The sequence below is a fragment of the Panthera leo genome, chromosome A1 (assembly GCF_018350215.1).
Source record: "Panthera leo isolate Ple1 chromosome A1, P.leo_Ple1_pat1.1, whole genome shotgun sequence".
NCBI classification, from domain to species: Eukaryota; Metazoa; Chordata; class Mammalia; order Carnivora; family Felidae; genus Panthera; species Panthera leo.
The window spans coordinates 199,594,459-199,619,082 of NC_056679.1; the positions used below are offsets into that span (position 1 = coordinate 199,594,459).

At 37.9% G+C, this 24,624-nt stretch overlaps 1 protein-coding gene across 1 annotated transcript in view; it reads right to left on the reverse strand.

The window, feature by feature from the left end:
• Nucleotides 1–24,624, reverse strand: part of ITGA2 (integrin subunit alpha 2) — a 105,887-nt gene that overhangs the window by 39,165 nt on the left and 42,098 nt on the right. Inside the window, exons 3-12 of the mRNA XM_042950159.1 lie at nucleotides 24,466–24,575; nucleotides 19,031–19,122; nucleotides 15,589–15,703; nucleotides 15,287–15,414; nucleotides 12,547–12,695; nucleotides 7,546–7,696; nucleotides 7,094–7,259; nucleotides 4,588–4,664; nucleotides 2,684–2,822; nucleotides 771–916 (exon numbers count right to left, since the gene is read on the reverse strand). Of these exons, the coding sequence (XP_042806093.1) occupies nucleotides 771–916; nucleotides 2,684–2,822; nucleotides 4,588–4,664; nucleotides 7,094–7,259; nucleotides 7,546–7,696; nucleotides 12,547–12,695; nucleotides 15,287–15,414; nucleotides 15,589–15,703; nucleotides 19,031–19,122; nucleotides 24,466–24,575 (1,273 nt within the window). The remainder of the gene's footprint in view (nucleotides 1–770; nucleotides 917–2,683; nucleotides 2,823–4,587; nucleotides 4,665–7,093; nucleotides 7,260–7,545; nucleotides 7,697–12,546; nucleotides 12,696–15,286; nucleotides 15,415–15,588; nucleotides 15,704–19,030; nucleotides 19,123–24,465; nucleotides 24,576–24,624) is intronic.

Here is a 24,624-nt window from a genome sequence, read left to right on the forward strand (position 1 = left end):
TTACTCCCGGAAAATCCATAGACAGTAGGATCACACTTAATTCCAGAAAAGGGAAAACTAAATAGCTGGTTTCTCTAACTCCAGGAAGGAAAATTTGTTGTCAGAGATCAGGGTTGCCTGTTTCAAATATGTGCCAAGCCCATGGGTTAGAGCTGCTTGGTGAGGAAATAGGAATCTATTCAGCTGGCCTTTGTTCTAGTCAGACATGACTGGGAGTCATCACAGGTTCTGACTATCAAACTGTCATGTTGAGAAGAAAGTGGTGGAAAAGAGAGTTGCTTTAATTTTAGAAACATCAAAGCCACAGGACACCTTGACAGGCCCAGATATAGTAGCCCAGTCTGGAAAACGCTATCCTGCTCCCTTCTTCTCACTTTTCCTCCAGATCATTGACTCCTCGCAAGAGCTTGCCAACAAAGCTGTGGTTAGGACCCAATAATACACATGTAGTAGTAATTTAGGGAGTCAAAAGTATGCAGCTGGATATAACCAAACAGCACAGGCTTTGAGTCTACACACGACTGGGTTTTAATGACAGCACAACCCCATGAAAACTCTTTGACCTTAAGAAGGTAAATGCCCAGTCACCTGTTAGAAGGCGACAGATCTCAGTATTGTGAAGATTTAAGGAACCTTTAAGTGAATACAGGTCACAGAAGCAGCCACAGGGTAGGCACTCAATGCTAGTTTCCTTTTCTATCAACTCCCCACTCCTCATCTGCTCTAGTTGACCCCATGATTAATTTCATCTGCTACAAAATGGACTTTACCTGGTCACCTCGGTGAGCCTGAATAACGGTGACATTGCCATTCTCGTCAACACTGTATAGCACTATCTGGCCAGTGTAATTTGCCCGAGGAGCACCAGCAACAAAGTGAACGTCTTTTCCGGTAGAAATCGCAGCCACAGAGTAACCTAGAAGAGAAGGACTTGCAGAGTAGGTGCTATTGAAGAGCTCAGCAGATGGGCTCCCAAAGTTAGTAGCAATGACCAGAGGTCCTTTTTTTGTTAGGAGGCAGGTGTTAGAAAGTGGAGGAGGGTCAGTGATGTACCCTCCAGACTGAGAGGTATTTTGATACTGAAAAATGAAGCAAGCCACTCCATATCGTTCACATAGAGTTTTATTGGGGGTAACTTACCCAGCCAGGGGGAAGGTGGGGTGCAGATGGACAGATGATCCAAGCCATTACACAACTCTTCTACGCAGCTATTCCCCACCCCTACTCAGGCCTTCATCTCCAGTTTTTATGGAGGGAGGGGCACGGTGGTGAGGTCACAGGGTAGTTACCTAAAGCAGCACCATGTGTCCACCACAGGATGTCTGCTAGTTGTCTAGAGTGGTACCACCTGTGCCAGAGGGCCCTCCGCTGCTTATCTAAAGTGGTGGCATCTGGGGGGCGCTTGGGGGGGCTCAGTCGGTTAAGCATCTGACTTCACCTCAGGTCATGATCTCACATTTCTTGGGTTCGAGCCCCGCGTCAGGCTCTGTGCTGATGGCTCGGAGCCTGGAGCCTGCTTCGGATTCTGTGTCTCCCTCTCGCTCTGCCCCTCCCCTGCTTGCACTCCCTCACTCTCTCTCTCTCTCTCTCTCTCAAAAAATGAATAAACATTAACAAAATTGTTTTAAGTGGTAGCATCTGTGCACCAGAGGGGAGAACAAGACAGAGGGCCAAAGGTGAAGTCAGTGTGATCCGTGTTCCCTCAGGGCGATGCCCAGATCTAAGTGTGCTCTGCACGGGTGCGACACCTACCTGTAAAGCAGGCCCTAGATTCTGGGTTGTCCCATCAGCCCCTCATGAACTTGGCACTCAACAAGTATTTTTTGAATGAACAATTACATGAATTTAAAAGGTAATGGAATGCAGTGGACAGAACATAGGCTATGGAGTCAGACAGTCCCAGGTTCAAATTCTGGATTTGCCGCTTGCTAAGTTGTTTGCCTTTGGGCAAGTTATTAACCTCATTGGCTCTCAACGGTAAAATGGGAATAATAATACTTTCTTCAAAGGGTTGTGGGAAGGATTTAAATGTTTATGTAGATAGACTAGCCAGCTCAGGAAGTGTCCCATAGTAGGTACTCAAAATCAGTGGCTGCTTATTATAGGAACCAAAAAGACTAAGAACTCTAAATTAATATAAGACTCCCATTTACTATATTGGCTTCTAGGAACTATTTCCATTTGGGAGAAGCGCAAGCACTTCCCAGGAATAACTACTGCTTGAATAGCCAGAAGACATCAGTAAGTGTAATACAGTATGTCATTAAATAGTTATAGCCAAGGTCTGATTTGCAAAGAGGCAACATAAACATGTGTAATAAATATAATAATTAGATGACACTTCAAGGGCTTTGCTTAATGGATCTTGAAATTCAGAGAGGGGCTAGTTTTTTTAAAATTGTTTTTAACCTTTACTTATTATTAAGAAACAGAGAGAGACAGAGCATGAGCAGAGGAGGGGCAGAGAGAAAGGGAGATAGAAGCTGAAGCAGGCTCTAGGCTCTGAGCTAGAGCCCATCGGCACAGAGCCCAATGTGGGGCTCGAACTCACAAACCACAAAGTCATGACCTGAGCTGAAGTTGGATGCTTAACTGACTAAGCCACCCAGGCGCCCCCCCAGCAAGGGGCTAGTTTAAAAAAAGGGAGCTTAAATTTTCTGAGTCAAATGCTGCTATGCCTTACCTAAATATGAACTGTGATTTTTATCTTGCAGAATTTGGTCAAAGGCTTGTTTAGGAAAGATCATATGTCCACGAGATGTCTGCTGGACCACGGTACCACTCCAGCCATAAGCTCCTACTGCACCCAGCATCAGAATATCCTAAAATAAATGAAAAATGAAGACCATGAAAATAAACCATGTTGAAGGCACGAGAATGCAGGGGAGGCAAAACATTGAAATAAATGGTCTAGGTTTAAGGAGAAGATGATAAAGTAAAATGTATATGAATGTATGTCCAAATTGATATATGCCCAAATTGTTTTAATATATTTTGTGCTGGAGAAAAGTCTTCCCTGAGGCTATGTTACCTTGATACATTCTATAGATAAATCTCTACTATGCTACAAGAGAAGCACATAGCCACCTTCTAATTTGCATTCAGAGGCCCCCATCTGCAAATGCCAAACAGTGTGAGCTGTTAGAGAGAAGTCAGAAATGAGCCTCCTGTCTCACATAGTCATAAGAAAAGTTCACGGTCGGATGTGGGGCATGCTTCAGAAAATAGGAAGTGCAGCTGGCAGAGGAAGAGAGGTGGGGCGTTTCTGCTGTCCAGGCACATCATCCTGGCAGGCCCCCTTCTGACCTATTCTATTTTCAACATTCTTTCTCTTTCCTCTTGGTCACTTCTCAGATGTTCCTCCATCATCTATATCCTATCCCATCTATTTGAAAATAGCTCAGCTATGAAAGGTAACTAGGGCATAACATTCAGTCTACTTGGTGGAGAACAGCCACGGTCAGCACAGCGGGGGTGGGGGGAGGCACACAAGAAATACAGGCTGCTCTGAGGGACTCAACATCCACCCAAACAGTCAAAAGCGATACATCATCACAGAAGGCAGGGTTGTCAGGATGGGATTTATTATTTTTTTCAGTTTTTGATCTTAGATCGTAGAAAACACCAAAGTTACGGATTTTGGATTGAAAAATATAAGCCATTAAAAATACAGCAGGTTGGAAAATGATGTGCCCATTTTGAGGACAAGAGACCATGAAATGAAGAGAATGACTGTCATAAATGTGGGACTCTGAATCAGGGATGCAGGAAAGGACTGCAGGAAGTGTACAAAAATCTCAGGAAGGTGTGTGCAAAATTCTCTGTGTGAGGGTTCATTTAATTTTTTTTTTCCGGAGGGAAAAACCCATAACTTTTATGAGTGAGTATCTCTAATGATTGGTGATCCAGAAAAAGTTAGCACCTTGTATTCTCGAGAAAAAAACCCCAAGCCGTTCCTGATCCTTGCTTCTGGCAATCAAATTCTCTGAGTTCATACTGTTCCCTAGGCTTTTCCAGTGTCACTACATCTGGGCCCCTTTACTATCCCACCAGGACCCTGAGCAGAGTTGGAACCAGGGCCCTAGGAAGTGGATGTTTATGACAAGGAAGAATGGATTTTCTGAGCTAAGAAGACGTTGCATCTCACATGTTTCCTAACTCCTCACTTTTTCACCTATCTTCTGTCTCTGCTCTTAGAAAAGAGATACTCTGGCAACTCAGAATTCACCACTGGCAGTGCTAACAAGAGTTTGTGTGTTTTTTTTAAATAAACTTTTCTGGTAGTTAATTGATTTAAAGGAAATTCCTGCAATGACAATCCCTTGAATTAATACAGTGCTTGTCCTTTGGAGCATTTTCTTTTTTTTTTTTCCATAAAAACTCCCTGTGAAACGCGGAAGAGAAGGCATTGTTATCCTTCACTTTTTAGTTGACAAAGCAGCAGCACAAAGAAACTAAAGAACTATGACTGAGAAGCTGAACGTTTGCTCACTACATGGCTCCTTTTTCCACTCTCTCTATAAAGCCGCTGTGCCCAGAAGTGTTGAGCCAAATGACAGCATGGCTGGAAGTTATCTGATTACACACCTTTTGAGGAGAGTAATCTGCGCTGAATCCCACTTGTGACATTTCCATCTGGAAGTTGTCCCCTCCTTGAATAGTACCTGCAAAAAGGTAATTTTGAGAATTATATTGCTGTCAAATTTTAAATCAGATTTTCAAACACACGTGCACACACAGACGCACGTGAACATACGCACACGTATGCACACACACACAATGTTCTCATGGTCACTCAAAAATATTCTGGGATGGAGAAATCACTAAGAAGTATTCTAACATACGTGGGAACCCACAATACTTCCAAGATAGTGTTTGAAGTTGGTCTTAATCCTGATTATGCATTAATGCGTTTACTTGTATGCTTAGGATGTTCTTGATATCAAAAACACTCCATATAGGGGATGAGGTAAGATAAAAACTGAAGTCATGGCCTTTTTTAAAAAAAAGTTATTATTCCTAGCTAAGAAATTAATTGAATTTTTAGCTTTTAAATATCGGTACTGGAGGCGCCTGGGTGGCTCGGTCGGTTGAGCGGCCGACTTCGGCTCAGGTCATGATCTCACGGTCCGTGAGTTCGAGCCCCGCGTGGGGCTCTGTGCTGACAGCTCAGAGCCTGGAGCCTGTTTCAGATTCTGTGTCTCCCTCTCTCTGACCCTCCCCCGTTCATGCTCTGTCTCTCTCTGTCTCAAAAATAAATAAAGGTTAAAAAAAATTAAAAAAAAATAAATATCGGTACTAATAAGTGTACACATATCTCAGATGCAGTTGGAAGAGCCAGGTAGCTGACATGTCATGAAGACTAAACAGACGGATATTTGGGTGACGTTTCAGGATCCAGGATTCAAGACTGAGTAGGAATTTTACCAATTGGGCAGTTTGTCCTACTTCTACATATGTGCCTGCCTCTGACACCACAGCTGTAGGACTCGGTATGGTCAAAATGGTTACATTTCATTAATCTTCACAAAAAGGAATAAGTTCCTAGACCAACACTTTGACATAGAGAGTAATATGTATAATATATAACATGACACAGTCACTTGTTTAGAAGATGTAATAATGTACAAAGGATGAGAAGAGATTCATTTTCTTTAAGATTTTATTTTTAAGTAATTGCTACTCCCAACATGTGGCTCAAAATCACAACCCCGAGATCAGGAGTCACATGCTCCACGGACTGAGCTAGCCAGATGCCCCAAGACAATTTTTAATAAAGTAGCGCAGTGCTTCCCCAAAATCCATAATAGCAGATAAGGCACAAAATCATTTCTAATTGGCATTTAGGTTGAATTGCGATTATTCATGTCAATGCCACCACAAACAAGTGTAAGTTGTACCATAGGAAGCCAAATAATTTTATATTATCTCAGAGCACATTGGATTTGGATTTTGATGCTGATTTAAACAGCTTAGAGGTATCATCAGATGTTTAAAGAAGCAATAATATTTTTTGGATAGAAGACTCCAGTGGACAATCAGGAAATAAAGATAAGACTCAGGAATTAATGCTTAATTTATGCAATCCCCCTGGACCCAGCTTCTGAAAGATACCTGATATATAGCAGGTGCTCAATAAAATAGGCTCTTTACTGCTGAGAGTTATTTGAACTAATGACCAGGAACCAGAATTTGGATCATGTGGGATTTTTTACCAACTGGGAAATGTGTTCCAAACAGTGAGTTCTTAAACATGGAGTATTTCTACACTGACTAGACCTTCCAAGGCCATATAAGTAAATTATTGTAGATCTGGTAAATAACATATTTCCCTGAAATCTGAACTATTAAAAATCTTCACTATACTTTTCTAACTTAAAAAAAATTTTTTTAACCTTTATTTGTTTTTGTGAGACAGAGAGAGACACAGTGCAAGTGAGGGAGGGGCAGAGAGAGAGAGAGGGAGGCACAGAATCCGAAGCAAGCTCCAGGCTCTGAGCTGACAGCCCAGAGCCTGATGCAAGGCTCGAACTCATGAACCGTGAGATCATGCCCCGAGCCAAAGTCGGCACCCCTATACTTTTCTAACCTTAAATGTATACATGTTTGTTTTAAACAAATTCAAGAATTTCAGAAATTATATAATAGGATAGAAAGACAAAACTTCTTATGATTATAAAATATGCAGTGTAAAAAATTGTAAAACTATTTACAATTATAATAGATATTACTAAATTGCCCTCCCCCCAAAGCTATACAATTTATAATCTTATCAATAGTATATGAGCTTCTCTGCTTCCCCATAATATCTCCAAGATCATATATTACTAATCGTTGTTATCTTTTAGGCACAAAGTAACATTGACTTAATTTATATTTTAAAACAATTACTGAAATTGGGAATATTTTCTTATGTTTACTAGCCATTTGTATCTTATCTTCTATAAACTACTTATTCATGTTGTCTATTTTTCTTACTGATTCATCAGAGTCCTTTCATATAAGGTATACAAGTTAACATTATTAGAGTAAATATACAGTAATAAAATCAAGAATTCTCGAAAAAAGTTTTTGAAAGATGGAGTTCTTTTACCTTCAATGCTAAAAATTTGTTCTCCTAGTGTCCCAGCCTTTTCTAGTAGAGCTGCTTCATCAGACACGTTGAAAAAATATCTTTCTGTTGGAATACTGGCAATTGCTTTAATTTCTTTTATTAAATTTTTGGTGTCAAGGGCATTTCTGTTTAAGTACCCAAGAACCTTGAAAATAGAGACAGAGAGAAAAAAGGTCATTATAGCTGTACTCCACTATCCCATTATACTTTCTAGTATTATATTTCTGAACAGAATAGAGCCTCTGGAGAAGTAAATCCATAACCCTGTAGTCAATGGGACTGAAAATCAACAAGACGTGGAGACAGAGTAAAAATGTTCTTTTCCTATAAAGCTGTGAGTAGCCAATGAGAGCGTGTGGTCTTGGGAAGTGATGTTACAAAGGAGCACTCACCCATTAACTGAAAGACAACTAAAAAGAAAATCTACTTACTGCTATGCCAAACCTCAGTATATTGTCATTGTTGCATTCATCAATCACGGCCTTCAGCATTGAACCATCATGTGATTCACCATCAGTTACAACCACCATTACTTTGGTAGCACCTGGTCGTCCTCCAGCAGCTGCTGCATATGCAAAATCTCTGTGGCAGACAAAATTAAAAACTCACTATCAAAAGATGAAGCTAATATGTGGACCTCTGGTTAGAAATTTAACTTCCTCATGAAGTTAGTTCTGAAACTAACTTCTTTGAGCATGACCTATTGTGACTTGGAATTTATCTCTATGTCAGTTCTGGTGACATATTTACCTACATTCTATTTGCAGCCTAAAGGGAAATAGATATACATCTTGCATAGTTTTCATGGTGTGTGCGTGTGTGTGTGTGTGTGTGTGTGTGTGTATTTGTGCGCACGTGCATGTATTTACATCAAGAATCCTTAGAATTATCTTCTGATAAGAAAAAATTCATTAATACTAATTAACAGAGCAAAGATATTCAATCCTGTCACCAATTTTACTCATTGGATCTGCATTTACTTTTCAATACAAAATTGTTCTTTAAAGACTAATAAGTACAGTTGATAAAATAATTTCAAAGCATTTGGAAAGATATATATATGTGTGTGTGTTGAGAGAGAGAGAGATTGAGTGTTTGTGTGTGTGTGTGTGTGTGTGTGTGTGTGTGTGTGTGTGTGTGTGAGTGGGGTCTGGGGAAAAGACAGAGGGAGAGACAGAATCCCAAGCAGACTCCCCTAACAGTGTGGAGCCTGATGCAGGGCTCCATCTCATGAACCATGAGATCATGACCTGAGTAGAAATCAAGAGTCAGACGCTTCACTGACTGAGACCCAGAAGCCCCTGGAAAGGTATAAAATAAAAATGTAGGGGCACCTGGATCGCTCATCAGTCAGTTAAGCACCTGACTTCAGCTCAAGTCATGATCTCACAGTTTGTGAGTTCAAGCCCCACACCGGGCTCTCTGCTGTCACTGCAGAGCCCGCTTCAGATCCTCTGTCTCCTCCTTTCTGCCCCTTCCCTGCTCACATGCCCACACACACACTCTCTCTCACAAATAAACATTTTTTAAAAATGTGACACCAAGCCACTGTTCCAAAGGAAACCACTTTTATCAATTTATGTTTCCTTATAGAAAACATTTTATTTAGATGTATGTGCATAGTCTATGCCTCAAACATTCACACAAATGGGGGCATAGTCTATACACTTGTTTTTCATTTTCATGGAGCTCTTTCTATACCAGCACATACAAAGCTCTCCTTTTTTTAATGGCTGCATAATATCTCATTATTTGGGGGTAACCATAGTTTAACCAATTCCTCATTATTGTGCATTTAGGGCATTTTGAGTTTTACAAGTAATACTGTAATAAATGTCTTTGTGTATGTATCTCGGCATACTTTTCCAACTGTGTCATTAGGATAAAATCTTAGTAGTGAAACTACTGGGACAAAGGATTTACACATTTCAAATTTGGACAGATATTGCCAAATTGTCCTCTAAAAATTTCCATCAATTTATATTACGATAATGTAAAAAAATGCAAGTTTCTCCATCTCCTTTCCTTAACAATGAGGATTATTAAACTTTTAAATTGGGGGCATTTTGATAAGTGAGAAATAATATATCATTGTTTTAATATGTACTTTTTCATTATGAAGAGATAATGAGCATTTTATATTAGCCATTTATATTTTTTCTCTATGAACTCTTGATTTTTCTTTATCTTTGTCCATTTTTCTTTGTATTGTTCATTATTTTTCTAATTAATAAGATCTTTGTTAGTCAAGAAAATTATCTTTTGTCATATATATATATATAAATATTTTCTTCAGTTCATTAATCTTTTAAATTTTAGTGGTATATATACACTTCTGTATAGAAATTTAATATTTTGATACAATCAATTTCATTAACTTTTTATGTGTTTATTTTATATTTGACATGGTATTTTAAAAGGATTTCTTATCTCTATGACTTGTTTCTTTTTTTATTTAAAAAAATTTTTTAATGTTTATTTTTGAGAGACAGAGAGAGACAGCATGAGTGGGGAAGGGGGAAGAGACAGAGTGGGAGACCCAGAATATGAAGCAGGCTCCAGGCTCTGAGCTGTATGACTTGTTTCTTTTAATCACCCAAGCTTCTCATAGTCCTTTAATAATTCCATTTTCCTAGATTTAAATTTTTGGTGCAGCTGAAATTTATTTTGATTTGACTGAGTCAGGGATTCAGCTTTATTTTGTTTTTAGATGGGTATCCGGTTGTCCAATAACATTTTCTCTGTCTACTGGATTCTCTTTTTGTATTTATTTCTGAGGAATGCCACCCACTCCTTTGGACTACCTACCACCTATATGATGACACCTGAAAGTCTACATCTTTTTCCATTTATTTCTCTCATTTCAAATTTATGTATTCAGTGCCTGCTAAATGTTTTCACCTGAATGTGTAAAGGACACTTTAATTTCAGTATGTTTAACACTGAGAATATCATTTTAATCCCTAAAACTTTCCTGTATTCTATATAGAATGTAGAAGGATAGAAAAAGATTTTATATTTGTCACCCAAATTTGAATACAGTACTTACATGAAATATTTTTTGAGTGAATTATACTCTTTATGAACTCATTTATGATTATAAGATTTCTGAGGGTAGAAACCGTGCCTCATTTGTTCTGATTACCTTCAGGTCTTAGAATGATAGATGATAACCATAGGCACACAATGAAATAAGATAAATGGAAAATGGCAATATTTACTAAAACAGTGTCAGAATTCTATTTGATGTTGTAAAGCAACAGACCAAAAAAAAAAAAAAAAAAAAAAAAAAAGAAAGAAAGAAAAGAAAAGAAAAAGAGAAAGAAAGGTAATTAAATTCTGAAAGATGTGAGTAAGCAGTTAAGCGATTCTCACTCAGGGTGCCTGGGTGGCTCAGTGAGTTAAGTGCCCGACTTTGACTCAGGTCATGATCTCATGGTTCATGAGTTTGAGCCCTGTGTCAGACTCTGTGCTGACAGCTCAGAGCCTGGAGCCTGCTTCAGATTCTGAGTCTCCCTCTCTCTCTGCCCCTGCCCTGCTTGCATGCTGTCTCTCTCTCTCTCAAAAACAAACATTAAAAAAATAATAAAAAAGTAAAAAAAAAAAAAAGAAGTTAAGTAATTCTCTTAACAGCAGCAAGATTTCTATTAGCTTGGGAAATAGTGTAAGAGAGAGATGATAGGGAGAAAACCGAAGTTCTAAAAGGACAATAAAAGCTAAAAAAAAGTCACATCTTCAGACAGTGACCATTCTTCTTGAGAGGAAAGCTTACCAGGTCCCCAGGCTCCTTACAGGGAAAAATACCACATCCATACTTTCTTTTGAAAACACAAGCCCTCTGCAGTCTGTAGCTTCTTCTAGGCCATTTTCTATATCAACCTACTCTTCCTCTGAGTCTAGTTTACTGGACTATAAAGGGCACTTCACCAAAAGGCAATGGACTGGCCAGCAGAGATAGCGTGGCCCAAAAGAACATCTCAATGGGGACAATAGAGATTAACCAAACCAATCATATCTTCTCATCTGCTTATGAGACATATAGGGAAAGTCAATGGTTGATAGAAACAGCAACTACAATATACATCCAGAAAAATGAGCAGATACAATAGGAAATGCAGAAATAGAAAGGACAGGATGTGGTGACTGACCAGATGTGTGTGATTAAGGAAGAACAGAAAGAATAAAGAAAACCAGCAAGTGTTTACTTTGAATGCCTGGGGGAAAAGGTGGTAGCATGAGTCAAATGGCAAAGTCATGAGCATGGGTAGGGAAAAGAATAAGGCTGGTTTAGGATGTATTGAATTTGACAAGTGAGCCAACACTCCAAATTAAATACACCCAGCATCAACTGAATGCCTGTGTGGATTTTTGGGAGGGAATTCAGAATGACTACAGAGCAATGCGTTGACCCACACAGGGCTAATGTGGATGCCATGAGAGTGGAGACAATGCCCAAGAGAAAAGAGCTATAAAAAAAAAAAAAGAGGGCTCTGTTTAGTAAAGAAAAAATAGGAAAAGGAGCCAGTGAAGAGGCAAAATTGTTGACAAAAAGCTGGCAGGGATTCTAGAAGTTTGTGATGTCATGGCAACTGGGGCTGGAATAGCAGTTTGTGTTCGTCATCAGCAAATGGCAAGGGAAGCTAAAGATGATGAGGTTTGAGGCGGGACCACTGGGTTGTTGGCTGATAAAGAGAGCTACGTTCACCTGGTGGCAAGCCATATGTTTCAAGGAAGTGGGTGGGGGGGCGGAATAGACAATTTTTCAAGGAGTTATGGTAGTTGAAGGAAGAAATGCACAAGATGACAAAGGCAGGAGGTAGGCTTAAAGGAAGGTGAAGTTATTGTTCTCATTTATTTTTTAACAATAGGAGAATCTTTAGCATTTTTGTAAAGGTATATGATTAAAAGGAGTTCTGAGAAAACAGAGACACTGAGCTAAAAATTAAGAGAGGGTTATACAGTTGTAACATTCACACCACCCAGACTGTAATAAGTATAGTGAGCCCATTCCATTCAATTCATACTCCAAGTTCATAAACATTTAAGATTCTATGGCCCTTCTTAATGTGCATGAAGGACTCCATTAGCTCAAGTTGTCTGTGGCCTTGATAAATACTAACAAATAATTGGAGATTGCTCCATTTCCTACTTAACCTAAGGTCTTTTAATGTTGTTTCCTTTACTTTATATAAAGTCTTCTTTAAAAATCATGGAATTTTTTATAAAAATCCTAGAAATCTAAGACTTTAAAATTTCATTTCCTAGTGCCTTCTCAAAGTGTTCAAATGACAGAATGTTTGAACTTTTCTTAATTACTTCTGATTTAAGTGTGGGCACTAAGTATGTTATTTTTCTTTGTCTCTTTTCTTCTTTCTTACTTAAAAGCACTTCTATTTTATCAAAATATTTGGGCTATTTACATTATAACTTACTTTGCATATTGAATTGCTTTGAATGTATTTGTGAGATCTCCACCAAATTGGTATGTCCGGGATGTTGCTTCAATCATTGCAGCTTTGGTTTTGAAAGTGTTCAGGTTAAATACAACTCTTGGTATGTTGGCATACTGAATTAACCCCACCTTCAAGAAAGCATAAGTTTATTAAAGGCTTGTCATTAAGTTATAAATAATTTCTAATTAACCAATATAAATCAAAATCAAAAGTGCATTTGAAGTGGGATGATAGTATTTGATATGCATTTTCAATTTTGTTCTTAAGAATAGCTATTTTTCTTCCAATGGAATGACTTCTTTGTTAGAAGCTGTTAGTTATAGCAGTAGTATTTGTTGATAAGCAAGATCATGTCCTATCATATATGATTTGGTTTTCAAGAGTAATATTTATAGATTTTTGACTACAATAGTTATAGATTATCTAGTAATGGATTTTTAAGCAGTGCCTTATAATATTTTAATATGGATAATATTAGAATCCAGTTCATAACAGAAATATTAAAATGATATAAACTTTCTGATTAACAATGTATATATACATGTAAAAAATTATAAGCAGTCATAGATGGAAGATAACAGCTCATCAATTAAAAACAGGTGCAAAATAAACAAAGAATTGTATTTGAATATGAAAGAAAAAAAGAGTGAGCTAATCAAAACAGTCAATTTGAATGCATTTATTGTTCTGGATTTCCTCTAATCGCAGACTTTAGCATCTTTGGAAGAAAGCTGCTATATGTGCAAGTCGGCAGGAGGTTTTTGGCCTTCAGAGAAAATGCCATTAGAGAGAGTCTCATCTGAGAAATCTGACAGATGGAACAACTTCTGAACAAGGTTGGGGCACATACCCTAATTCTTTAGATCAAGAAGGCCAAATACTTCTATTAATGTCCTTATTCTCAGCACTGAAATCATCCTCTATGCATAGGAGTTGGGGGCTTCTAGAATAGGAAGTAGCAATAAGAGGTCAGTATTGTGAAAGGGTCCTTAAGATAGAGGTCAGTACGTAAGGAAGGTGGAAGGGGCAAGGCCTGGATTTCTGAGTTCAATCAGCTACTTTTGCTAGGAAGCAACTAAGTAGGCACTGGGAAGATGTGAAAAATATATTTCTGGAGCCTTCTCTTTAGGACAGGATGTAAGACTTGAGAGAGAGGACAGGATCAAAAATCACTCTATGAATTTCAAAGTCTAATATGAGAGGAAGACGGTATGACAGTCCCAAAACTCCTGTGTGAGAAAGGGGAATAATGAATAGAAGACTTAAGGAAATGTAGTATATTAGGACTTACAGAAAGGTCAAATTTAGATGGTAAGAAAAAGAGACTGTGTGAATCACCTCTAGAGATGAAGAAAATGCATGGGGGTAGGAAGACAAGAAGAGGAAGGCCATGAATTCCATTCAAGAGACTATTAAATATAGTAAGTCATGTGATGGGGTAAGTCCATTTAGAGATGGATAAAACAAGCAGAAACCTAGGAAAACTTCTCTTATAATGGGACCTTAACAGGATGCTATCCAGAAAGAAATGTTATACCTGGTCTTATTCATAGAATTTTCTGGTAAAAGCCCACAGTGAAACCTCCAAAGATTTGGTGAACACTAATGTCCTCTTAGTATTGAAAAGCAACATCAATGGAAAACGTATAATAATATTTTGTAATACTGTACAGGAAAGCAGAAAATCAAATTTCAATATAGCTAACTGTGAAGCATTTAGGGGAAGATGTTCCAACAATTGTTACTAGATGTTGGACACAAGGCATCAGATGACAGGAACAACCCAAGAATATACACTGGGAACTCTGTCAACTGGTTCTGTTGATATTGGTTCAACCAGAATGACCGTGAAAGGGCAAATCCAATAGGAAAGAAAGAAAGAAGACCCAGAACTTTAACAATAAATGTTATTCAGTTTTATGGAAGCGTGAAGCTTCTGTTCCTGAGTTTTGGATGCCTATCTCAAGAAGATAGAAAAGCAAATTAAAGACTCCTTAAAACATGGAGAGCTATACAAAATTATTAAAAAGTCTTATTCTGTGTAAAAAAGCAAGGGCTGAGTAAAATATGATAAAAGACTAAAAAATAACAAGATAGGATTATGCTGTTTATAGACTTAAAAATGTTCATTTTTGAGAGGGAGGGAGAGAGAGAGAGAGCATGTGGGAGTATGTATGGGGGAGGGGAAGAGAAAGAGGGGACAGAGGAGCTGAAGCAGGTTCTGTGCTGAGAGCCTGATGCAGGGCTCGAACTCATGAACTGTGAGATCATCAGTCTGATGCTTAATGGACTGAGCCACCCAGGCGCCTATTGACTGTCTATTGACTTCTCTACAAAAATCCCAGAAATTCAAGGACAACAAAAGAAATTAATTATTAGTCCAAGTGGCTATCAATAAAATAATACATATTGGATTTTAAAATGTATTGATAAATTCATAAGTTATAGGAGGGAAAAATAAGCAGCTGAAAAAGATGAAAATGCTACATCCTATATCTGATGCCTGTCAGAAATAGAAATCTAAGCTCAAAGACCAACACTGGACAACGTCATAGACAGAAAAACTCAATGTAGTGCAAATTTCAATTAACTGTCAAGGTTAATGTTAAATGCATTTAATGTGGGGATTTGAAAAATGCAAATATTAAGACCTCATATCTAACAATATTTTCTTAGAAAGAAATCTGTGGGTTAGTGTATGTATTATTCATGTCCATACCTGTGTCTTTGTGGGGCCTATATCCAGGCCTTGGACAAATTTTTCCAAAAAATTCTTTACTGCATCCCAGGGATAAATACTGTTTGACTCATCACATACAACCACAACATCTATGAGGGAAGGGCAGGCTACACAGGAAAAGATGAAAGAAACAGATTTCCATTGTTAATTCACTCTTCACACTTATATGCAAATAGGACAAAGTAAAATGGATTTGAGAGGGGTTGGGTGGTACTTGATAAATCCCGCCTCTGCCCTTCATGTAAGGTATTGCTCGGACGCTCTACACATTCATCACTTACTCTGAACAGCAGGTGCAAAGCTGGCCAAGAGCTGAAAATTGGGACTGATATCAGAACAAACACCAGTTGCATAATACTGGCTTCCGCATTGCTGTGCCCACAGGGGACCACACGTCTTCAAAGAAATGAGAACAATGACAAAACACATGGAAAATGTTAGTCTTCTACTTCTCCATTTGTAAAACTTAGAGATCATTTCTTTTTTCTTTCTTTCTTTCTCTCTCCCCCCCCCCCCCAACAAGAGATCATTTCTATGATTTCACAAGATACTAGAAATTGTCAACTCTTGAAACTATCGGGTCAAAAAAGCCTCTGAGAGAAAGTGCCTCAGAAAGAAAGAACAAACAGAAGAGAGGGAGAAGATAGCAGCTGGGCTGGGAGACAGGTGTCAGCGGTGTAGGGAGGAGACCCTCAGGTCACCGAACTAGAGAAAGGAGGTGCTTTCCTTCATCTTTTGTCTCTCAGTTATCTGGACTTCAGGGGCTTTATCTATAAACGAGGATAATCATATCTACTATCATGCAAGGTGTTGTGAAGATTAAATGGTTCTCTAGATGTAAAGCATTTAGAACAGTGTGGGATAAATAACACATGGCACATAGTTGTTAGCCAGCATTACTACAGTTGTTATTCTTTTTTTCCCCCCAAAGTTTATTTATTTACTCACTCTGAGGGAGAGGGAGCGCAGGGGGGTGGCGTGCAGAGAGAGAGAGAGAGAGAGAGAGGGAGAGAGAGGGAGAGAGAGAGAGAGAGAGGAAGAAGAGAATCCCAAGCAGTCTCCATGCTGTACTGTTAGTGCAGAGCCCGATGGTGGGGTGGGGGTGGGGGTGGGGGCTCAAACCCATGAACTGTGAGATCATGGTCTGAGCCGAAATCAAAAGTTGGACGCTTACCCGACTGAACCCCAGGTTTCCCTACTGTTATCTTGAACAGAGATTATACTATTCACTTTTACTATTGTATTATATGTATACTACCACTTATTCTATTCAGCAGAAACCATGAACCCACAAGCCCCAGGATCAGGCAGGAACCTAAGAGTGCTCTGGGTTGGCATAGATGCCATGGTAAATGAAGAGTCCAGGTGTCATACACATGGGCAGGCCACCATGGCTCCTGCCCATTGCCAGCCTTGCCAGATCTTCCAAATTTTCAAGGAGAGTCCGAGAAGACAAATTCTTTGGGAAAATCCACTAAATAAACACAAATGAGGTACATGAACTGTCAGCTTTTAACGATGTTATAAGGTATTTGAGGACTTCTGATCCCCCTATTTCCACTGCCTAAAAGTCATCCAAGCTGGCACTTGTCTCCTTGCCCACATCATACATACTCCAATTCTTAATATCTCCATTAACCCAACCTCAGATCTTTCCTTTTCATCAGCCTTTCAATGCCAAGAACTCCTGATAAAACTGTGATTAAATCACACCAGAAAAACATTACATTAAATCCTGTTAGAACTGCTAGATGTAAAAGGAGAAAAATGGGAAAGAGAAGTCTAGTTAAGATCCTAAAGAGCATCTACAAAGTTTAACATTATGTAAAGCTGTGGTTCAATTATTAAAATTTAACAAAAAAGTATGAACCTGCAAAAAAAAAAAAAAAAAACAATTGGAAGAATAAAAGGGAATTTGTTTGACCCAGTTTAATTGTTGGTTGCTCAAAGGAAAAGCAGCTGTGGTCATAGTTCATGCTCAGTGAATAATCCATAGTTCTTCCTCCTATAACACTACTTCATGATGCCAATTAGTTAAGGGAAAAATCACAATTGATGCCTTTGATTAGTTTACCAAATAATGAATACCAATTATATTGATTAGTATCATCAATCCCCATCCCCAAGTTAGTTTTTTAAAATCACCTTGAAAAATAATAACTCAGGAAGTGTTCAAGAATTTTTTTTTGTTTTAAAAGCAATGGAAAACAGCATTAAGAAGTTGAAATTAGAATATGCCAATTGTTAATGCCAGAACTACATTCCTGCTTTAAGCCCAGAACTTAAGCAGTTTCAAAAAAATGTGATGATTGTCAGCCTTTTCCACATAATTCTTAAGAGTATCTTAAGATTTTGACCTTTTAGGTATGTAAAGGAAGCTTTGGATTTTTTTTTTCTTTTTTTTTTCCTCTCTCTCCTTCCCTCTCTCTTCCCTCCTTCTCTGCTTGCTACATTGGTTGTTAAATTAATGTCTTAAATTCTCTTGCAATTTTATTTTACTTTATCTGAAGTTACAAATTGAAAATTTAGAAGTACGTCCTGTAATCCCTATATCTCAATATGTTCCTTTTCTTAAATTTATTCAACCTCAAAAGCAAATAAGTAAACAAAAAGAGACGAAAACAATCCTATTTTTAAAACTTTGGAATATCATGAACGATGAAGATTCATTGCACTATTTATTTATGCTTTGAATTACACATATTATAAGTAATATCTGATTTATTGAGTGGTACCAATGTTTGAATACTAATATCTATTAGTAAAAGGAGAATGACATTGTTCAAAATTAATTATATTCTTAGAATAGTTAAGTTATACATCTAGGCTTTTGAGTTAGCATGTCGATGGTATAGACATAACTAATGTAAAGTTAAATTAAGTTTTCTATGGCTATTTTAACAGGGCAATAAATATAACTAGGATCATCTATATGCTGGTGGAAATGTCTAGTAAGATTGGGTTTTTATTTGCCTCAAAAACTTTTTTTTTCGCATGTGATGGTTTTCATTTTTTTATATAGTCAAATTAATCTTTTCAACAATTTCCTATATTATTTCTTCTGTTAGTTCCAAGCTTATAAATTTTCTAAAATTTTCATTTTCTTCCAGTTTTTTATATTAACTCTAATCCACTTGAAAGTATATTTGGATATACAAGTTATTAACCAATTAGTTGTCCCCAACCACTTGTTAAAGAAGGTATTTCTATTTCACTGACTTGTAATGTTTTCTCACAGCATTCTAGAAACTCAATGAGAATAAATACTAACATGAAATAAGATGAGGGACCAAGACATGACTTAAATGATATCAGATTTGCCAAAGGGTTATAGCAAATGGTTAAAGACAGAAATACTCTTCAGCCTGGAAATGCACTCTCTGAATGAGCAGTACCTATCTTAAAATTCCTATGGGAAGAAGAAACAGGACCTGGAATTATGTTGTTATCAACAAATGCTAAGCACACTTTCCAAGGGCAAAGGATTGGTGTTCTTTTTGCTGCTTTCTTCGAAGACATTCTATGGCAATGGTTTTACTGGGTATCTTAATAAGTCTATATACCAATAGATAGGTATGCCACGTTGGATATCCACATGGTATGATTTATCCCAAAGCAAACTCTAATATTTAAACATCAAGATTTGATTTGATAGGTGGGATGGCGAGAAGACACTAACTTCACACTTTGAGACAGATGAGAATTTGAAAGGTAAATACTCACGAGAAATCCTCCGGTTCCTACGTTCCTTGTGAGTGTCAAGCCAAGGCTCATGTTGGTTTTCATTTCGGTAACATTGGGAATGCTTGTGGCAGCTTTCAGAGAAAAAGATTTTAAAAAGTGAATAAATCGTTGCCATTTATTTAAAGTTGTTAAAAACCACACTCACGTTTATATGTAGCATTGAGTTTAGTGTCATATATCCAGGTACTCACGTTATATATTCACATGTAGAGAAATGAAGGACCTTCAGTGATCTGGCAGCTCATACATTTAAATGTGTGAGGCTACAGAATGTAAGATATTGGGGGTGGTATCTGAAAGGGCATGACTTATAGGCATTTAAGTTTAACATTTTTAAAAACAAAGTGCTGGCCAAACAAAACACATCTGAGGACACTATTTGGTCTCCGATTTGCCAACGCCCACTCTTTTCAAGGTCACAATGGCTCCATGTAATGCTTTATTCTGGATCAGAAAAAAGTATCCCTGAAGTGTTATTTAAAAACAGCATATACATACAGAGAAAGACAGACACCATATGTTTTCACTCTTATGTGCATCCTGAGAAACTTAACAGGAACCCATGGGGGAGGGGAAGGGAAAAAAGAGGTTAGAGTGGAAGAGAGCCAAAGCATACGAGACTCTTAAAAACTGAGAACAGGGGCGCCTGGGTGGCTTGGTCGGTTGAGCGTCCGACTTCGGCTCAGGTCATGATCTCGCGGTCCATGAGTTCGAGCCCCGCGTCGGGCTCTGGGCTGATGGCTTGGAGCCTGGAGCCTGTTTCAGATTCTGTGTCTCCCTCTCTCTGACCCTCCCCCGTTCATGCTCTGTCTCTCCCTGTCTCAAAAATAAATAAAAACATTAAAAAAAAAAAAACAACTGAGAACAAACTGAGGGCTGATGGGGGGTGGGAGGGAGGGGAGGATGGGTGATGGGTATTGAAGAGGGCATCTTTTGGGATGAGCACTGGGTGTTATATGGAAACCAATTTGACCATAAATTTCATATATTAAAAAAAATAATAAAATAAAAAAATAAAAATGGCATATAATGGAATCTGACCCAAAGCAGTAGTGAGTGAATTTTATAAGGAAATTCTGAAAGGATGCTGAAATCACTCATCATCAGGGAAATACAAATCAAAACCACAATGAGGTACCACTTCCTGCCTGTCAGAATGGCTAAAATTAACAACACAGGAAACAACAGATGTTGACGAGGATGCGGAGAAAGGCGAACCCATTTGTATGTTGGTTGTGGTGTAGTCACTCTGGAAAGGAGTATGGAGGTTCCTCAAAAAATTAAAAATACTAGGCACCTGAGTGGCTCAGTCAGTTAAGTGTCTGACTTTGCTCAGGTCATGATCTCACGGTTTGTGATTTTAAGTCCCATATCCAGCTCTAGGCTCTCAGCACAGAGCCTGCTTTGGAACCTCTGTCTCCCTCTCTTTCTGCCTCTCTCCCACTCATTCTCTCTCAAAAATAAGTAAACATTAAAATAATTAAAAATAGACCTACCCTATGACTATGATTGCCCTACTAGGTATTTATCTAAAGGATACTAAAATGCTGATTCGAAGGGGCACATGCACCCCGATGTTTACAGCAGCACTACCAACAGTAGCCAAATTATGGAAAGAGCCCAAATGTCAAACAACGGATGAATGGGTAAAGAAGATGTAGTATACGTGTGTGTGTGTGTGTGTGTGTGTGTGTGTGTGTGTGTGTGTGTAATTACTTGGTGATCAAAAAGAACGCAATTTTGCCATTTGCAACAGGCGGATAGAACTGGAATATATTATGATAAGTGAAATAAGTCAGTCAGAGAAAGGCAAATACCATATGATTTCATTCATATGTGGAATTTAAATAAGAAAATTAACATAGAGGAAGAGAAGGAAAAGTAAGTTAAAAACACAGAGGGAGGCAAACCATAAGAGACTCTTAAATACAGAGAACAAACTGGGGGTTGTTGGAGGAATGTTGGGTGGGGGAATGGGCTAAATGGGTGATGGGCATTAAGGAAGGCATTTGTTGGGATGAGCACTGGATGTTGTATTTAAGTGATGAATTACTCAATTCTACTCCTGAAACCATTAATACACTATATATTAACTAATTTGGATTTAGAAAAAAGATTTTAATGTTTATTTAGTTTTAAGAGAGAGAGAGAGAGAGAGAGGGAGAGAGAGAGAGAGAGAGAGAGAGAGAGACAGAGTGTGAGCAGGGGAGGGGCACAGAGAGAGAAGGAAACACAGAATCTAAAGCAGGCTCCAGGTTCTGAGCTGTCAGCCAGAGACCGATATGGGGCTTGAACTCACGAACTGCAAGATCATGACCTGGGCTGAAGTCAGACACTCAACCGACTGAGCCACCCGGGTGCCCCCACTAACTTGGATTTAAATAAGATAAATAAGATAAATAAGAAAATAGAAGAAAATGATGAGACTAGCCATGTAAAATAATAATCCCCAACTTCCTCTCTCCCACTCAACTAGGGCATCATCCACTGACTGTATCCATTCTTGAGCTGTGGAACATTGCAATTCTCCTCAACAGTATTATTTAAACATTAAATAATGTTTAAATTTGTTGGGTAATCTCTGCCTAGCCAACATTAACTTTAACTTACCCTCCTTGACCCAGGGCCATTATTTTATTAGCTTTACCTAAAGGTCATTCTTGGAAGTCCTCCTTGTTGTCTCTTTCCTTTGTGTCTTCAAGAAAGGAGCAATCTTTCTAAGACTGATTTTCCCATGGACCAGTGATGTTAATTCCAACCAGTTAATTCTACTCTTGATAAATAGTTACTCCCTTTCATCACCTCCTTCTACTCTCCCTACAAATAGGATCATTCGTTTTTATCAGGAAAATCTTCATTTAACCCTGCTCCTCCGTCCGTTTTCCCAACTCTCCTTCACAACTCAAATTCTGTAAACAAAGGACTACTTTTACTTGTAGAACTTGTTCATGCCTCACATGCTCTTAAATTCTTTGTGATCCATTTCTCCCCTCAACACTATTAGATTCATAATCACGGTAAGAAATTTGCAAAATGTGATCTGCTGGAGTTAAAGAAGGTAACAGAGTTGGAAAGAAGAAGATAACAGAACTGCTATGTGTATGTTTTTATTCTTTTAAATTTATTTTTTGATTCATTAATTATTTTTCTAGTTTCAGGAGAATTTAGTGTTTCATCCCTTGCATATAACACCCAGTGCTTATTCTTTTTGTTTGTTTCAAGTTTTTATTTAAATTCTAGTTAGTTAACATGTAGGGTAATATTGGTTTTAGGAGTAAAACTTAGTGATTCATCACTTACATATAACACCTAGCGCTCATCCCAACAAGTGCCCTTCTTACTACCCATCACCCATTTAGACATCCCTCACCCGCCTCCCTCCATCAACCCTTAGTTTGTCTCTACAGTTAAGAGTCTGTTTCCTGGTTTGTTTCCTCTGTTTCCCCCCACCTCTTCCCCTATGTTCATCTGTTTTGTTTCTTAAATTCCACATATGAGTAAAATCATATGGTATTTGTCTTTCTCTGACTGACTTATTTATCTTAGCATAATACACTCTAGCTCCTTCCACATCATTGCAAATGGCAAGATATCATTCTCTTTGATGGCTGAGTAATTGTACAATAGTAATTGTAATTGTATATATACTACACCTTCATATCCATTCATCAGTGATGAACATTTGGGCTCTTTCCATAACTTGGCTATTGTTGATAATGCTGCTATAAACATCAGGGTGATATGCCCCTTTGAATCAGTATTTTTGTATCCTTTGGATAAATACCTAGTGGTACAATTTCTGGTCATAGGATAGTTCTATTTTTAGCTTTTTGAGAACCTCCATACAGTTTTCCAGAATGGTTGCACTAGCTTGCATCCCTACCAATGGTGTAAGAGGGTTCCCCTTTCTCTGCATCCTTGCCAACATCTGTTGTTCCCTTTATTATTAATTTTAGCCATTCTGACAGGTATGAGGTGGTATCTCATTGCAGTGCTTATTCTTTTAAATTTATTTTTATTTAGGAAGATAATAAGTCAGTGCATGAATATAATTTTTTAAAAATAAAAAGTATAGGAGGGCCTGTGTGGCTCAGTTAGGCATCCAACTCTTGGCTTCAGCTCAGGTCATGATCTCACAGTTCATGGGTTTGAGCTCTGCATCGGGCTCCCTGCTGACAGTACAGAGACTGCCTGGGATTCTCTCTCCTCTCTCCCTGCCCCTCCCAAGCTCTCTCGCTGTCTCTCTAAATAAATAAACTTAAAAAAAATATATATACATATATATGAGATGAGTATTCAAATGTTAGAGGTGATATGGTACACTGGGGGTGATATAATAAAATGTTTGAACTATATAATAAAACCTTTGAGTATTCACTCCTAATGTGTACATTTTTATTATTTTTAGAAATATTATGTAAATGTATGTTTATGATATGTATTATATATGTCTTATATAGATGAATGTTCAAAATGTTTGAAGAGCACTGATCTAGTTCACCCATTATCTCCTTAAATAAGTTAATGATCTGTACTCAGTCTTCATACCCTTCAACTTTGGTAGCATTTGACACCACTGAAGTTCCTTCCACCTCATGTTGATTAAACTCCTATCTTATGCCAGAAATGATGCTAGAAATTAGGTATACAAAGATGTATAAGAAACATGCCCTTGATTCTAAGTCCCAATCACTATTTTTGAATCTCTACTCTCTCTTGATTCCCTAACATAGATTTCCTAATCTATTTTAGTTCTTCAGAACTCTAAAAGTCGTCAGTGCTGGGTTTTTTTGGCATGATTAAATTGAGTAATTTTTTTGATGCACCAGGAAATATTGCATGGAAATACGACTTATTTAGCTTTTTAGTCTTGCACCTTTAATAACTTTATGCATTAATAGAAAGCCTCTGAGATATGGATAATTAAAACAGCAATTCCAAACACAAAGGATCCAAAATGATGACTTTTTTTTTTCTTTTAGAATGCAATTACATAGTCAAGACCAGAAACAGAGTATTTCTCCTTACTTCTAAATGCAACCCTGGTACTGACAGGTGTATATTTAATAATTTGTTTTGAGGAGGGAGAGAGGTATGGATAAACTTAGATTTCTGTAAGGAATCAGCAAAACAATCTTAAACATTAATGGAAAGTGGTCCACAGTCTAGGGCTAGATGGTCCACGAGGCACACATTTCCCATGCATCTTGTTAAATCAGGTCTTCAATCTGCATTGAAAGACTGGATGCAATTGGACCTCATATGACTAAAGATACAAAGGTAAAAAAAAAAAAAAGCTGTCTCTATTTCTTTAAGACAGAATTATGATTGATTTTGTTATTGTTTTTTAGTTAGGTTTATAACAAATGAGATCTTGTTATTTGTAAAAAATCATATTTCTAATTACCACTTACTTTGCAGATTCAGTTTTTCACATGTAGCAGTGGACAGATCAACAGGACATTTATACACGTCTCCCATTCGGTTCTCAGGAAAACCACTCCAAGGTGAACCAACCAGTAACCTAGAAATAGGAATTTTTTTTCATTAAATATAAAATGTTAGCTATAGTT